Here is a 16,420-nt window from a genome sequence, read left to right as displayed (position 1 = left end):
CGGGCAACCTTTATTATATTCAGAACAGACTTTGGAACGCAAGTAAACAAAGTTATAACGACACAGCACCAAGCAAAAAAAAAAACATAATGTGCACAGAAGTGTGCACTTGTTGATTATGCAGGATAAACAGTATACAACCTGAAATGTGGTCACGCAAAATGATGAAGATGAATTTTTATGATGCAAGGGCATCTGTGGCCAAAGAGCTCCCTGGCACAAAGTTTTTTCTTTTACTCAAGGTGGGCTCAAAGATGCATTTAATAAGCACTTAACCCGACAGAAGCTGAGCACCAGGAAGGTTAAAGCTTGTACCCATTGTATCCCCAGAGTGTACCCGGCGGCACTAAGGACCAAACCCCGCACCTGCCACATGTGAGGCAGAAGCTCAAACGACTGGGCCACCGCTGCGGTTGGTCATGCAAAACGAGTGACAAACTGAATTTCATGAACTGACACATAAGTTGCCACTAATTAATAGCATGACGGGTAGTAAAATCTTCATAACTCGTATTTCAAGAGACCAGAAGAAATGCCCGATTTATTTGAAGGTTGACACATGGAATGCCAGCCCCACCCTCAAAACAATAAAAATAAAAACTACCAAAAATGCGGTGACAGCTTACGAGGAGGCTCCGTTGCCCAAACAACAAACAGCATGTGACGAGCAGCTTCGGCATGCCGGAAGAAAAAAGTGGACATAAACGAGAGGAACACAAGTTTGTGTCACAGCTTTTCTAGCATGAGCTCCGCTATCTCTTGATAAACTGAGTTATGCAGGGAAGCCCACTTCCCCGACGGAGGGGTGGGGTTGAATCGAGGTGTCACCGGCAGTGCAAGTGATAGTGCAAAAATCCCGCCTATTGCATGCTGCATTACAGACCATGGACTTCTTATGTGCCTATAGCAGAAGTAGTGCCGACAATTTTAGGAGAATCTTTGTTGCTAGGCTAAGGAATAGTGTAGACATGTAGATTATGTTTCTGAGCTTAACTACTAACCTGTGGCAACGTCAACTGGCTTGTCAACTCTGATATATATATATATATATATATATATATATATTAGCAGTCGTAGTGTTTTCAAAAAGATATCAGACTTGACCATGTTGCCACAGGCTAGCACAGTTAAGCTCAGGAACATAATCTACATGTCTACACTATTCCTTAGCCTAGCAACAAAGAACAAAAATTCTCCTAAAATTGTCGGCACTACTTCTGCTATAGGCACATAAGAAATGCATGGTCTATAATGCAGCATGTAATAGGCGGGATTTTTGCACTATCATTTGCACTGCCGTTGACACCTCAATTCAACGCCAACCCTCCGTCGGGGAAGTGGGCTTCCCTGCGTACCTCACTTTATCAAGAGCTAGCGGAGCTCGTGCTAGAAAATCTGTGACGGGGATGAGACAACTGCTATGGCTGTGGGCGTTAAGCGTATATCGCATTATGGATGAAAATAAAAACTGCAGGCTGTCATTCTGTGATTGTTCGAAAGGGGCATTTGGCCATCTTATTCTCGTCGCATGTGGGAAGGTACAGTAACAGAACTGCGCAGGAGGTCCAAGCCTCTCAGCATCAAAATGTGACCAGCCCACATGATAAATAATGCGAAACAAATGATTTTGTACTGTTTTTCTAACATTTATTGCTTGACTGATTTTTTGATTGATACCGATGTGCACTAATCGATTTCAAACAATGGACCCAAATTACGAGCTTTACAATACAATGTTTATCGTCGGCACTAATCATGGTATTTACCAGCCACGACCCTTGTAGCGTGTTATCATGGACACCTTATGTAAATCAAGAAGGATTTTTCAAATAACACCAACACAACATGGAAGCTAGCAGAATGTGAAATGGTCACGGACAGTTGCTATTCTGACAGACAAAATAGATTAAACATGGCGTGGAAACAATGCTCCACAAATATTATGCCATTTATATTCAGCACAGACAGTGCACTGAGAAATGCTAAAGCAGATGTTAGTGAACTCATTTGTTAGTTCTCGCTCCAAACAACAGAGAACTCTTCAAACTAACGCAAGACACGTCATTTTGATGCTGGACACCTACTAGTCCTCACTCATTCCTGCCACTAACAGTGCTGGAATAAACAAAAAGGTTTACACAAGAACAAGTTTTCCTTTATTGTCATACAAATATTTATAGGTTCAGTGATATTATTAAGTGAATTTCTAATTAGTGTCCCAAAAATTATCCCACTCAGACTGCACGAATAAAATGAATTATTGTGCAACCTTTCACTCCCCCAAATCTCTTTACTGAGGCAGGGTGACAACTAGCGCCAGAGAATAATACTGAGTACAATGTTTTTGAAAGTCTCGGTCCAACAAGAAGTGATGCTACTCATGTGTGACAGTGATTTGATTTCCGTTCATGCAAGTTTACAAGAATAGCAGGCTCCCTTTCCATCTTCAGGAATGACTCAGAGAGAGTGTGTGCGTAGTCTAAAGGCATAAAAACTGTCATTTCCTGACAAGTTTGTCGAAATAAACAAAGCTTAAAATGTAATTATTGATGTAGGTTAGCTACCGGCACCTTTCATAGGGTAGTCAGCTAGAATCATCTTAGCTTGTAGACAAATTCGGAATTAGCCAAACATTTATACCAGGGGCATCACGGACCACTGCTAGTTTTTGTGAACAGCCTTCTTGTGGTAGTTCAAATTATGACTCTGAGTAAATCTCTTTTCGCACAAGTCACATTGGTAGGGCTTTTCACCCTTATGGGATCTAACATGGGACACAAGGCCCGAACGTGCCACAAATGTCATAGGGCACAGCTGGCACTGAAATGGCTTTTCACCCGTGTGGCTACGGGTGTGTGTCACCAGGTTGTTTCTCTGTGCAAAACTGCTACCACAGTGGCCGCATTGGTAAGGACGTTCGCCTGTATGGGTGCGCTGGTGTATCACCAGATGGATCTTTTGTGTAAAGCCGCTACCACAATGGTCACAATGGTATGGGCGGTCGCTTGTATGAGTGCGCTGGTGTCTCTCCAGATTCGCCCTTTGTGCAAAGCTGCTACCGCAATGGTCACAGTGGTATGGGCGGTCGCCTGTGTGAATGCGCTGGTGTTGCTCTAGGGTGAACTTTCTTGCAAAGCTATCTCCACAGTCGTTACAATGGTATGGGCGGTCGCCTGTATGGACTCGGAGATGCCGCACTAGATGGCATCTGCTTTTGAATCCCTTGCTGCAGTGGGTGCATTTGTGCAGCTTAATTCTTGCAGCTTTACTGCGGTGGTTCCCCATGCCAGAAGGAGTAGATTCCATGCAGTGGCCCATAGGGCACCTTTCACTGGTTGAATCTTCCACAGCAGGTGCGCCCTGGCCGCTCTGTGTCACGACTGAACCTGTGTTGCACAGGCGGAGAACTTTAAAAAAAACTGCAGGAACAAACAATCCACAGCTCATTTGGAACTAGGAATAAATATTGAATGCAGTGGTCACACTCATCAAAAGCTGTGGATGTCTGTCAACAATTTCATTCAACAGGTCAGCCTTAGAACTCAGGCCTCAAACAACGCGTCTCTATAGTCATTTCTGCACGCGGGCAAAAAAATATTTAGGCTGCAAGAAATGTTGCCACTGCCAAAAAATTGGGCAGGTTTTGCAATCCATCCAAAGGAGGAGGAGGTAGAAGAGGAAAGGCAGGGAGCTTAACCGGAATCATAATCGGTTTCCTACCTAAGTTGCTGCATTGGACCCTAGTGCTTACATTACTGGAATCATGACGAACACTGTCCAAAGTCCCCACAGGTGGGCTTAATGGCTAAACAAGTGGCAGTCAGGTATGCTTAGCCCAATGCAGGAAGCCATTTTCTTCCTTTTATTTCCTCCTTAGTGTCTAATAGGAGAAAACGGCTAAGGCTATAAGCCAGATGAGCCCTTGGTCTCCTGTACAATTTCTTGCATCAATGAACAGAACTCACAGCGGAGACAGTTCGGTGAGTATAGTTCACTTACCACAGAACAACTTTTCAGAATATGGAACGCCCATATCACCATCATTCACCACAGTCCAGTAAACTAAAGCTTCCGTATCCTACAAACTGCTCTTTGAGAGACAACCTTCACGAAAGCATATAAGGAGAAAAACTGCCAATTCTAATCTGGTGAGCTATGTCCAGAAGGTACAGCATGTTTGTGGTCCCTGGAGCGCAAACCTGCATGTGAAAACCAGATTACATCCACTAAGACACTTAGCTCATGTGGTGTTATGTGCATGACATGGCGAAAATGGAATAAAATCTCATAAAACGGCTTTTCCCGGTTGTGTAAATTTAGTAGGGCAAGCTTGAAAAGTAGTGAGTTAAAAAAGAAATATTCCGCACTTTAAATTCTCCATGGAGATGACTACTGTACTTATGCTCACAAAAAACTGACGACTGCGTACAAATTCATAGACCTAATGGAATGGAGCTAACAGCCATTTCATTGAAGAATGAACACGCACAATTTCTCGCTTCAAGGGAAGGACAGCACAAGTCTGCCTATAATGGCGTAAGAAGTAACGAGTGTCATTCATGTTTAATGAACCAAAATATTGAAACAGCCGTCATTTGTTTATTAAGTCCTCTATGTTTGTTATACTGCACACAGGGAAACAACCTTCAAAGCATAAATACTGAAGAAAACTCCCAGATTACAGCTGCCCACGAATGTGGCTATATGCCTAACGCGATGTTCCACCTCCACAGTCTCCAAGAGTGCAATTAATCGAGTAGAATCAAATCTGAAATTGTACACTATTCTGTCCTAAATGCAATTAGAGCATACCAGATTTACTCGTGTAGTACCCTCACCTCCAATTTTGGGACAAGAAACCAGGAGGGGGGAAGAAAGAAACTATCGTGACCGAGTTTTTCAATGCACTGCTCTGAAAAAGGTTTCAGGTGACCAGCTTTTCTAACACCATGGACGGCACGGAACCCCATTTCTGTGAACATGATGATGAGGTGAGCTCATTGGAACTAATAACAGCTGATGATGACAGTGATGAATTTTTTAAGCAAGGGCAACAACATTGGTCAAAGAGCATCGTGGTATAAGGCACTTTCGTTAACACAGGGGGGATCTAATACCCATTTCCAGGCACTCACTAAAGCAGGAGCCAGAAGGAAAGCTTGCGTATCGTACCACAGGTGGGTACCCAGTGGCACAGGGAATCCAACCCAGCACACCCCACATGCGAGATGCATGCTCCAATGACTAGGCCACCATTGCAGGGAGAGTGAATGTGGCAAGAAACAGCGAATAAAGGTGCGACTTGTCATCAGATGTTGCATTATTCTGAGCTGAAATCATAGCAGCACTACATTCGTTTTACGAACATTTTGTGATACAAGGGAACCAGACACGCGAAACTAAAAAACGAACACTGTGGGTCAGTAAATCTGGTAAAACTGGCACTGCACTGTGTAATAGCGTAAAAAGACAGCTTAAAAACACTTAGGTTAAGAAGACATAGGTCAGTTTTTTTTAAATTGCTTCGCATCATTATAAAACAATTACCAGTTCAAAAACGAATCAAAGACCATAACACCACCATGAAATGAAATCCGTACACGATGAATTCCAGATGTGCAGATATACATTCAGTATTGTTAGAAAACTAAAAAAAAACATTGTCAAAGTACAGTACATACAGCCAAATGTAACCTGCTCTAAAAAAGGCCTCAAAACAAAATTGAAGATCTCAGAATGCAGGCAAAATGAACACAGCAATGAATATAGTTTGGAAAGTCACTAATGCTAAGAGTACACTAATCACAGTGTACTCTTCAGCAAAGCCAAAAGGATGCCCATAAACCAGTAAACAGTGGCAAATACAATAGGATATAAAATTCACCACACAATACAGCACAGGTTTTTTACAGCTACAGGCATCACAAAGCCCCAACCAGGAGACAAAGCAGAAGTGCGAAGTGGTAGAGTTACATCGAATTACATAAGCAAACATCCGCAGATTCGAGCTCATACACACAAGATTAAGGATAACGGTTGAAGTGTAAAACACAGATGCACAAAAGGTGAATAATTTCAATGCACACAATTATCACCTTTATTTTTCTTCTTTTACTGAAAAATGAAAGAATATTGCATAGATGAAAAAAAAACAATGCCCCACGGTCATTCAGCCTCTCAGTGACCAAATAATGTGATTCTACTACTACTAATTGCCCACCACGAGAGTACACATGTTGCAGGCTTTACTCAATTGCTCTATGCGGTCAGGTGTCCTGTTAGTACCGTGACTGAAATGGGAATCCCATTGAGAGCTTAATTTAAGCTGTTCAACCATTGCACGCCAATGAGTGCTGTTACACGACCCTTGAGCAAAGAAGAAAGAACTTGTTGCCTTTTTTTAATCTCGCTACTCCCTCGTACCCTCTCCATTCCAAGCCTGATGTCATTCGTGTGGAAAGAATCTTACTGTTTACAAAATGAGTTCACTAAAAAAAAATTTGTTTCGAGGGCAGTCCTCATTTTCCTTATTATTTACATCCTTGTAATTCAAGAAAAATCATTCAAAAAACTTCCCTCTAACTTTGTACAGTCTTTGTCAAAAGTAACCAGGCTGCACGTTTTGCTTCTCGGTTGTATATTAAAGCTATTATGCCCGCCCTCAAGCTCTAAATCTCTGTATGGTAAGAAGAACCCCTCTTCTCACCTTCAAAGAACTTTTTGACCTTTAGGAAAGCCGTGAGGGCCCTGTTATACGAGTGAGAATCAAACCATGCAGCCTGGTTAATTTTGACAAAGACTGTACATAGACACAATGCACTGAGATCACTGCAAATGCAATTTTATAGCTTATGACCATCAAGCAATGGAGTCATGGAAGGCTGGCAGGCGTGGTACTGAGGGTTTCTTGCTCTGGAACCTTGCACACATTGGCTTATCGATAATGGCCTGCAAAGTAACGGAGAACAAATGAGTGTCACTACAAAACAAACACAAATGCCACAAGCAACGCGGCCTGTGTGCTTTTGAGCAAATGGCAATGTACAAAGAAGTAAGAATGCACAAAATCCACGTCTGACTACACATTCAGCTATCTTCTTGGTTCTGCGGGCACAAAATGTGAAAGGATATGGACAGGGAATAAGAAGAGCAATGGCAATGTACAGTAAACTGTAAGTACAAATTTTTGAAACTGATGTTTTCTACCAGCTTAAATACGATGCCACTTGCCATATTTTCAGCATAGCTGATCTGGAAAGTTCTCTTAGCACAGACAAATGGATTCTCATGCACCTAATTTTGCACATGCATACAAATGAAGGTAAAGTTCTGCATATGTAGCAGTAGGTTGCACTCAAAGGTGCATCATCAGGCATGTACTCTGTGTCGTCCAATTACTGCTCCTCATGCCTGCAATTCGAAACATTGTGTAGCAGATTAAGGAGAAGTCTCCAAAGCTAAAACAACATTGTTCATATGCTTTGTGTATCGAATATGTATAATGCAGTCCTAGATCAATGGAGTGAGTCATGAGTAGACCAACTCAGGCTTATATTGAGAGCTTGAGAATTATCTGAGTGGTGAGCAAGTTAGATCCGGACTCAAATTCAGATCGTGACGCGAGTCCTGAGCGAGTCCGGATTAGTCTCATATTATGATCTGTGTTTTCGCAACAACGGTGCCCGCTTTGATTTTTTTGCCTCCTTGTTTAATAACAGTGGAGAGCAGGAATGATTAACTGCCGCGACCAAGGACACCTGAGGGCGAGGCTGGCTGGCGACGTCTGCGGCCGACTGAAGAAGGGGATTCTGCGGAAGCAAGGAAGACAGTATTTTGTCCCATCCCCATTGCTAGTTTGTGCAGGTGCAGTAATGAGCCGGTAGCTTTGTTCCAGTCCCTCCATGCTGCTGAGAGTTCATATTAGTAGAAAGATTTGCAATCAGCACAACATTTGTGACACGCAGATAAGCTGTTCACTTTTGGTATAAACTTAACCCAAACAGCGTCAGATCAAAAACATACGTCCGTGAGCCTTAATTCGGACCTCTATATGCAAACATATGCGCGCCCGAAAAGTATGACCAGATTACTGAGCAGTCAGGAGATAAGAAGATGAGAAACTGGTCAAGATATCTGGCCACATATGTGGCTGAAGGGACGTCAGGGATGCAGTGCATCCAACATTGGGGTTTTCTTACATTGCATCGACAGACTGCCAGCTTATAATGCGATCCTCTGCTTTGCCACAGAAAGATTTTCACTCCTGATGCCACATGACTTCGTTTCTGGCTGTTGAGTAATGGTCGCTGTCGTGACATGTGCCAACACTCTACGTAGATGCGGATGAGATGTCCTCTACTGACCTCTTGAAGGCAGGATTAAGCATAAAAATATGGTAACATTCATAAGTTACAACCAACCAGAAAAAGAATGTTTCAGTTGCAATTTCAAGCTGAATAGCCAACCGCAATGCAGCTATGACTGTTATGTAATCTTTTTTTTTTTGTGTAATCTCTTCACCTGAAACTTCCTAGCAAAAATATTATGCCAAAAAACAGACAAAAAAGCAGATATGAAATAAATAAAACGATGGCTAGAAGTAGAGGCATTATCACAACTAAGAAAGGCAGGACAATTTATGAGCCTGGAAAAACTAGTGCGTAACTTGCAAGGAACTCTTACAGAAACACACAATGGGAAATGTGCCATCAGACTCCAAGAAACATCAGAATGAAAGAATTGCACGACACATCACAGAAATCGAAGAAATACAGCACAGAATAAAATAATAGCCTTCAATGGGAAAAAAATAAATGTATCAAGATTAATTAAAGCTTAGGAAAAGGAAAAGCAAGTAAAAAAACAAAGAACCACTTTAACTTTCTAGGCGAGGTGACACGATCGCCACAGGCCTGATACAAAGGGGATGCCAACAGTTATCTATTTATCTAGGGGACATCTCTTCGTGCGTGGTACAAAGACACGTCCTTCAATACATATTTTACAGGATAGGAGCATCAAACTATGGATTGGCATAGGCTGGCAGCAGTTCCGCTGGAATCTTCTTCTCCTGGCTACGGGTGGTCCGCCAATATCTGAAAAACTGAGAACATACAAAAAAGGCCCGGCAGACACACAAAAGAACGACACCAGCATTGTTCAATACTGCTATGGGATGTAGTCCTGCTTTTTAATGTAGACCATTTAGTGGAACTGTAGGGTGCCATGCATTTTTTCATTCCTGTGAAGCGGCTATATTAGGACGCGGAAAAGAGATTTTATACTTGCAGGAAAGACTGGTGATATGCCATGAAGCTGTTTGTACCAGTTTCGGCGTAAACGGCTGGTTACAGGTACCGCCACCGGGATATGGTTCACCAGCCTCCACAAGTCACCATAACGCACCATGAACGGTTTTCACACATAACGCCACAGAATTCATAAATCATCACCCTTTTTACCGCAAAGCTTTAGACAGCAAGATAACAAATTGTTGCATTTGCTATGCGATTAGGAACACTGAAGAACGCAGACATCCGAGAAGAAATGCGAACGGCGCGATCTCCACGGACGTGCTGTCTTTGCTAAAGCCTGCTACAAGAAAAATAAGGCGTGGAAAGCTCACTGACGGCCGAGTCAGTGAGAAGGCCACGGCTGAAGACACTCACCTAATAACTCCGGCAGCTTTCATTGAAGTAGATTTGTCTGTTATTGCGGTTATACACCTCTGCAGCTTTCATGTTACTGGTAAAGGCGTTAATAAGCCCGAATTTTACGTGATTGCGCGATGACATTTGGCACGCGCGCACAAAGACGGACCACGTCTTCACAAGCGCACGCTGCAAAAAGTGATGTTCACCGGGTCGCACGGAGTTATCCTTTCTCTGTCTGTAGGCCCACAGATTTCCTTCTGCAAAGCTTCTTCTTCTCACGGACTGACAACACACAAAACCGGACACGCAAAGCAACAGATTAGGGAACTGGGCCAAACCGACAACACACGAATTGTGTGCGATAATTGATGCCGCCCGCGATGCAGCTTGCGCCATCATACGTGTTTCCTGCATGGTTTTTTTTTTATTCGAGTTGTTTGCCATTAGGCATAATGAAAAGGAAAAGAAAGTTATAAAAAGGAGATTAAACAAGCCTCGCTTAAAAAACGGCAAAAGTTCGCGATGGCAGGGCACGTCTAAAATAAATATAAAAGAAAGCAATTTAGGAACATGTAAAGAATCAGAATTAAATAATAATAATGACGCAGAAAAGTTTGATGTGTGCACAAGATATAATTGAACATTGGCTGTCAGTTATGATGTTCAAGCGTGACTACACTGTAAGCGTGACCGAAAGCAAAACCGAGTTTCGACACTCTTGGTTTCGATATCGCATATTTAGCGCAATGCTTGAATTTTACATCCAAATTTTGTATCCGTGGCTCAACTTGTATACGCGATGGTTTGCTAGTCGCCACTGCGTACTGCGCGAAAAGGAACCATAAGTGGTGATACTTCTCCACTGTATTGAAGCTACGCTCCAACGACTCGTTGAGGCCGGTTTTTTATTTGCTGAATGCGCTGTACATCCAGCTCGATGCCGCCACGCGCAACGCATGTCACGCGTACCCTGAACTCTTTGCATGACCAGGGCCTTTGTTGCAAGGACCTGATCATGCGTAGAGTTTTAAAATACAGCTCCTGTATAGGCTTGTTTTCAGAAAACGCGATCAGGTGACGCTGCAAGATCCTTGTGTGCTTCGTTGCGATTGCAGGTGCTAACGTTTTCCTTCGGCAGTTGTAATGGATATCGGTGCATTCGTCGTGGAGTAGAGGAGGTATTACCCTGTCCTGCGAGCTCCCTGTTCTCTTCCCCAACATCCAGGCACTTCAGTTTTTATCTGGAATTTCCCTCACTTTGTGCAGCTTTGGGCATGAATATAAAATATGATTTATGGTGACCACTTCTCCGCACTACTCGCATGTTGATGTCTTTTCTTTTGAAAGAATAAAACAGTGTGGTGTGTGTGCGTCCCATATGCAAAGACAACATAAAATGACTTCAATCAATGACTGCTTGTCAGGCATTCATGTCATTTCATCCGCGTATATATACAGAACGAGTGCAATACCAAGAATTCTGTTCTGCTCAATAAGTGACCTGATTTGAAACTTTGCAAGCATTGTTCTGAACATGTAGATTTAATTATCATTGATTTGTACTGTAATCTAGGCATTTAAATTCTTCCACAATGGGCTATTGGCAGTCTGCATCCTTTTTGCAGTGAGCACAGGTTCATCTAGCTGATAGTATTTTCTTCCAGGCTTCACATTTAATTGGATTCAGTACATCTTTTACACAGTTTTCTTGACTGATCAACTTTCAAAACAAACTTCGACAGCTTTCAACCTGAAAACTTGATATGTTCATTCGCTGATTATTTTTCTCAAAATGTGCTAATGTGTGGTAATGTGAAGTATGTAAAAGATCGCATTATGGTCTTCATTCTTTAAGAAGCAATTTAAAACATCGGCACCAGGCTGGATTTTTATAACTGATGAAAAAATCGTGCCGCACACACGTACAGTATCCAGAAAGGCAGCCAAAGCAATGGCCTGTGCCCCACTGCCAGTCGGAGAAGCAAGCGATTGCTTGGCTCGGCAGGTGGGCAAGTTGTGTGGTTCCTCGAAGATGCCATTTCGTTTCTTGCTAAAATTAAAGCCAAAGGAAGAGCCACCACTCCTCCAACTAAAAGATGACAAAAATCCTAACAGTAAACCTTCAAAACAGACACGCAACTCGCCCAGCCACCAAGTGAGAATTTCGGTTGCTTCTTTGCCTGGCAGGTGAGGCATCCTGTTGGATCAAAAGCTTGGCTCGCACCTGCAAAAACTTTACTCGCAAACAACAGCAGTTTCTTCTTAATTCCAGAAACTGCAGGTAAGCACCATTGGTGATTATTTCTCAAAGATCATAGACCATAATTTCCGACCTTGTGAGCAATGTTTGCCTAAGATTACATCAGCACCTTCCATACAGGAACTTTTCAATCCAGCATATAGAAGTCTCTGTAGACAGCGACGTCTGCTGCATATGTGTTAAATAGGAGTTTGTTGCAATGCACCAGTTATCTTGGCTCCGATGCATTGCAGTAATTTGTTAAAGACATGTAGCACATAGCGATGCTGTAAAGCGGAGGCGCTAAGATGGGCGTTCCCAGCAGGTGAAAGAAAAAAATTACGTTGAACAGCGTGCAATCGGCGCGCAAAGACGGCACGAGCTATTCGGTTTGAGAATCCAGCCACGCTGGACCTCTTGTTCTGGTGCTCTGTTGGGACCCCCGTAAATTCTTTACAGACACATTCCAAGCAAGCGTCATTCATTGCATTGACCACCGTTTTATTACAAAAACTCAGTGCAGCTGCGCAGTATTCATTCTTTTTTTATTTTACAATAGGATGCATTCGGAAGATCGCACGGCACAATGGAAGAGCACAATTACCAGCCGTAAACACACAAAAAACAGCCAGCGGTCTGATAAACTTACGCATTCATCTTTGAATTAGGTTGCAAGATATCTAAATCTAGCAGACTGCTGGGCACTTTTCTCATTTTGGGCAGCTACATTTTTCAGAGCAAGTTACAGATGTGCTAGGAATATCCTGTGATAAAAGGAAGTATTTATAGGCTAGAAGTGCATCATTGGTATTTGAGAAGGTTTCTTTCCTTACCTCATGCCTGGAAATGCATACCACTCATTTCAAGGTCTGCTAACATTGACTGTATTTTGAGTTGTCTGCCACGTTTTTAACAAGCAAATACTTCATTCAAGAAATTAAAATTTATGTATGAATATGAGTCAGACATTAGTACAGCTTAAAGTACACAACTGCAGCAACATGCACTAGATGCTTGAAGCTGTGTTTAACTGAGTAGCCTGACCAGTGATACCCAGGTGATTTCAGAGGACAGTATAACTGCTGCCAAGTGCATTTGAATTAAACAAAGTTCCTAGTGCAGGTGTCTGCAATCAGCACTTAGTTCTTGTGAATCACCCAATATTGATCTTCACAACTACGCTGCTGGTGTGCTCAGTTCAGGGTATATACCAAGAATCCGGAAACAAATGCCCGGAATGAGCTGTTTAGATCCCATTGGCTGCGGTAAGAATTCCTTGAAGGAAACCTCTCGTTCAGTTTCAAACTGTTGTTACTTATGTGCATTCCTAGGAGGCTTGCTTGAGCTACTTACAGTACATATCATTCATCTTTAAATTTGATCCAAGATATTACACATGTGCTCCTCACCTTAACCATCTGAGTATGCACTCCTTCTCATGCATTCAACGTTCAGTCGTTTCAAAGCACAAATTTTTCTGCATAAAAACTTTTTCTCACATCTGTTGAATGCCTTTATTATTTTCAAAACAATGCATGGACTTTGGAACCCAAGTAAACAAAGTTATATTGAAACAGCACCGAGCAAAAAAAACGATTTGCACAGAAGCGTGTACTTCTTGACTAGTCAGCATAACAGTATACAACCTGAGATGTGGTCACGCAATATGATGATGACAATGAATAATTTTTATGACGCGAGGGCATCTGTGGCCAAAGAGCACCACGGCACGATGTTTTTCTTTCTACTCAAAGTGAGGTCAAAGACCCATTTCCCAAGCATTTCACCCTAGAGAAGCCGAGCACCAGGCAGGGGAAAGCTTGTACCCATTATAACACTGGTGTGTACCCGGCGGCACTGGGGATCGAACCCCGCACCACTCGTATTTGAGGCAGATGCTCAAACGACAAGGCCACCGCTGGGGTTGGTCATGCAAAATGAGTGACAAATAGAAATCCATGAACTGGCACATAAGTGGCCACTAATTAGTAGCATGAAGGGTAGTAAGACCTTAATATTGCGTATTTCAAGGGACCAGAAGAAATGCATGAATTATCCGAAGATCGATGCATCAACTGCCATACACCCCCCTAAAAAAATATAAAAACTGTCAAAAATGCAGGGAGAGCTCACGATGAAGCTCCATTACCCAAACAGCCAACAGCACATGACGAGCAGCTTTGGTGCCGGAAGAACAAACTCGACATAAACGAGGGGAACACTTGTTTGCATTGGAACGGTGAGACTGCTCATGTATATGTATATATATATATGGGGCCACCTGGCCCCATTACAAAGGAGTAAAAGCGGCATTAGCATACGGATTTTGCATTTTAAAAAAAAATTATTAAAGGCTAACTTTTAACACCCTTTCTATATATATATATATATATATATATATATATATATATATATAGATATGACCCATGACAACCCAATAAACATAGACACTCAGTAAGCAACTTTGGTGTGCCGGAAGAACAAAGCGGACGGAACTGACAGGAACACATGTTGGCATCAAAATGGAGAGACTGCTTATAAAAAAAATATGACACAAGACAACCCAATAGCACTAAAACTCCCTTGGACGTCCCATGGACATCCACAGCATGTCTAAGGGAGTTTATGTGCCCATTGGAAGCCAGCTGACGTCCAGTTGGCATCGCCATGGGCTAGATGTTAAGCTCAGAATCTGAATCTAGATGTCTAGGCCATTCCTTAGCCTAGCAACAAGGACCCCTCTATCGTTGGCACTACTACTGCTATAGGCCCATAAGAGGACTTATAATAAAAAAATGACTGTATTTCCTGTGTCTGTCAGCATTGCCACGATCAACCAACGGAAAGCCTTCCAGACCATGTCAGCAGTTCCACAATTCACTGCAACAATACCGTTCTGAACTGCACAGAAGTGCACTAGACAGAACAAAGCCAGCATCTGCCCATGGAGCCGAACAACGAACTGTGACACATGACTGCACCTCGTCACACTGCCATCACGTTAACATACAACAAAGCACATCCACTACAAAACTGTCATATCTCTACTCATATCTCATCTACTTGTTAACTTCGCACCGATGGTCAAACCTGTCCCACAACATAGTGTTGCACACCTGCTGGCGAAACTAGGGTGCCAGCACAGTGTGCTATTACACCGCAGTATATTTCACATGCAACTACCGTGATGGTTCAAGGTTGAAAGGAAGAACCCTCTCCTGTGGTTCTCCTGTGTAAAGGATGCGGTGGTATGCGTGTGAGCACTCACTTAACGTCACCTCTGGTGATGAAGCATTTCAAAGTTGTGGTGTGTACGCTGAAAAAAAATGGCTCATGCATTGTGCAGTCAGAAGCGATGCCTCTTTTGTGAGTGTAATTTTAAAACAACAAATGGAGTCCCTGTAAGTGAGAACAAAGACCTTAATGACCCTGCTTACGAGCCCTTTCTCTTGTCATGAAATCATGAGCCAGCATAAATCACAAGCACCTGAGTTGCTTTTTATACAATCAAAGAGAGGGCGCTGTACATACAGAGTTGGCTTTGCAACTAGTTTATGCGGGTTTAACGTCCCAAAGCGACTTAGGCTGTGACGGACGGCGTATTAAACGGCTCCAGAACAGTACGCGGGCCTCTAGAATTTTATTTCCATCAAAAGTTGACCGCCGCGGACAGGATGAAAGCGTCTTTTGGGTCAGCAGCCAAGCACCATAACCACTGAGCCACCGCAGCAGTGGCTTTGTAACTTTGACATGCTTTGTAAGCAATTTTGGATAAACAAGGTAAACATTCTTCGAGTACACAGCTGAACTTGAATATGCCAAAACTACAGATATTGAAAAACATTAAAATATTTTGAATATAAAAAGCTTATTTCAATCCCAAATCAGAATCATCCCTTTATTGGCAGAAGTATTTTTCTCAACACCAAATTTCAGGCTGTCCTACAATGTAGAATACTAAGCAGATTCACAACCTGTTACGTGTGAGAAATCTTTAGACATTTGACATAGACTTTAAAATAGCATTTCTCATCACGTGCAGTGATTTCCTTAATGATAACGAACAGAAATGATTTCTTTTTATTGCAGTAAGACAATGTATTCGATGGGGTTGGATTTCAAGACTAGTGTCCAGAGAAGACTCTCTGATATTTCTGAACATATACAATGAATAAAAGTGAACTACCACACGTTGTTGTGCCACTTGTAATGCAATACCATCAGAGAATAGCCTTGTTCTGGGTAATAGCACTGACAGCTGAAGAAAGTGTGGACAGATATTCTTTGCTGAATGTAAGGCACACGATGTCTGTATAGATGCTCGAAGTATAATGGTCAAAAAAAGGGAACAGCAGCTTTTTGAAGATGCTGTTCCCATTTTTTTTACCATTATACTTCGAGCATCCACAAACATCATTGTGCCTTGCATCCGGAAAAAAAAGGGGGGGAGGGGGAACAGCAGCTTTTTGAACAGCCCACTGCGGTGGCTTAGTGGTTAGGGCGCTCGGCTATTGAGCCAGAGTACCCA

General features: G+C 42.5%; 2 protein-coding genes and 1 long non-coding RNA gene across 3 annotated transcripts in view; all 3 read right to left on the bottom strand.

Moving 5' to 3' along the window:
- LOC149329374 (uncharacterized) overlaps positions 1-16,420 on the bottom strand; it is a 66,414-nt gene that overhangs the window by 31,523 nt on the left and 18,471 nt on the right. The gene's annotated exons all lie outside the window — the stretch shown is intronic.
- On the bottom strand, positions 1,415-3,425 carry LOC149329378 (uncharacterized). Its single transcript, XM_089560231.1, has one exon. The coding sequence runs from the start codon at positions 3,316-3,318 to the stop codon at positions 2,662-2,664; it is 657 nt and encodes a 218-aa protein (XP_089416357.1). The 5' UTR covers positions 3,319-3,425; the 3' UTR covers positions 1,415-2,661.
- LOC149329377 (uncharacterized) lies at positions 6,826-9,964 on the bottom strand. Its single transcript, XR_016285565.1, has 2 exons — positions 9,669-9,964; positions 6,826-9,095 (listed from the first exon to the last, which is right to left on the bottom strand). It is a non-coding gene; the product is annotated as an uncharacterized LOC149329377 (long non-coding RNA).

Source organism: Amblyomma mixtum, chromosome 9 (assembly GCF_055824585.1).
Source record: "Amblyomma mixtum isolate Tamu chromosome 9, ASM5582458v1, whole genome shotgun sequence".
Taxonomy (NCBI): domain Eukaryota; kingdom Metazoa; phylum Arthropoda; class Arachnida; order Ixodida; family Ixodidae; genus Amblyomma; species Amblyomma mixtum.
This window is presented reverse-complemented; position numbering and strand designations above follow the sequence as displayed.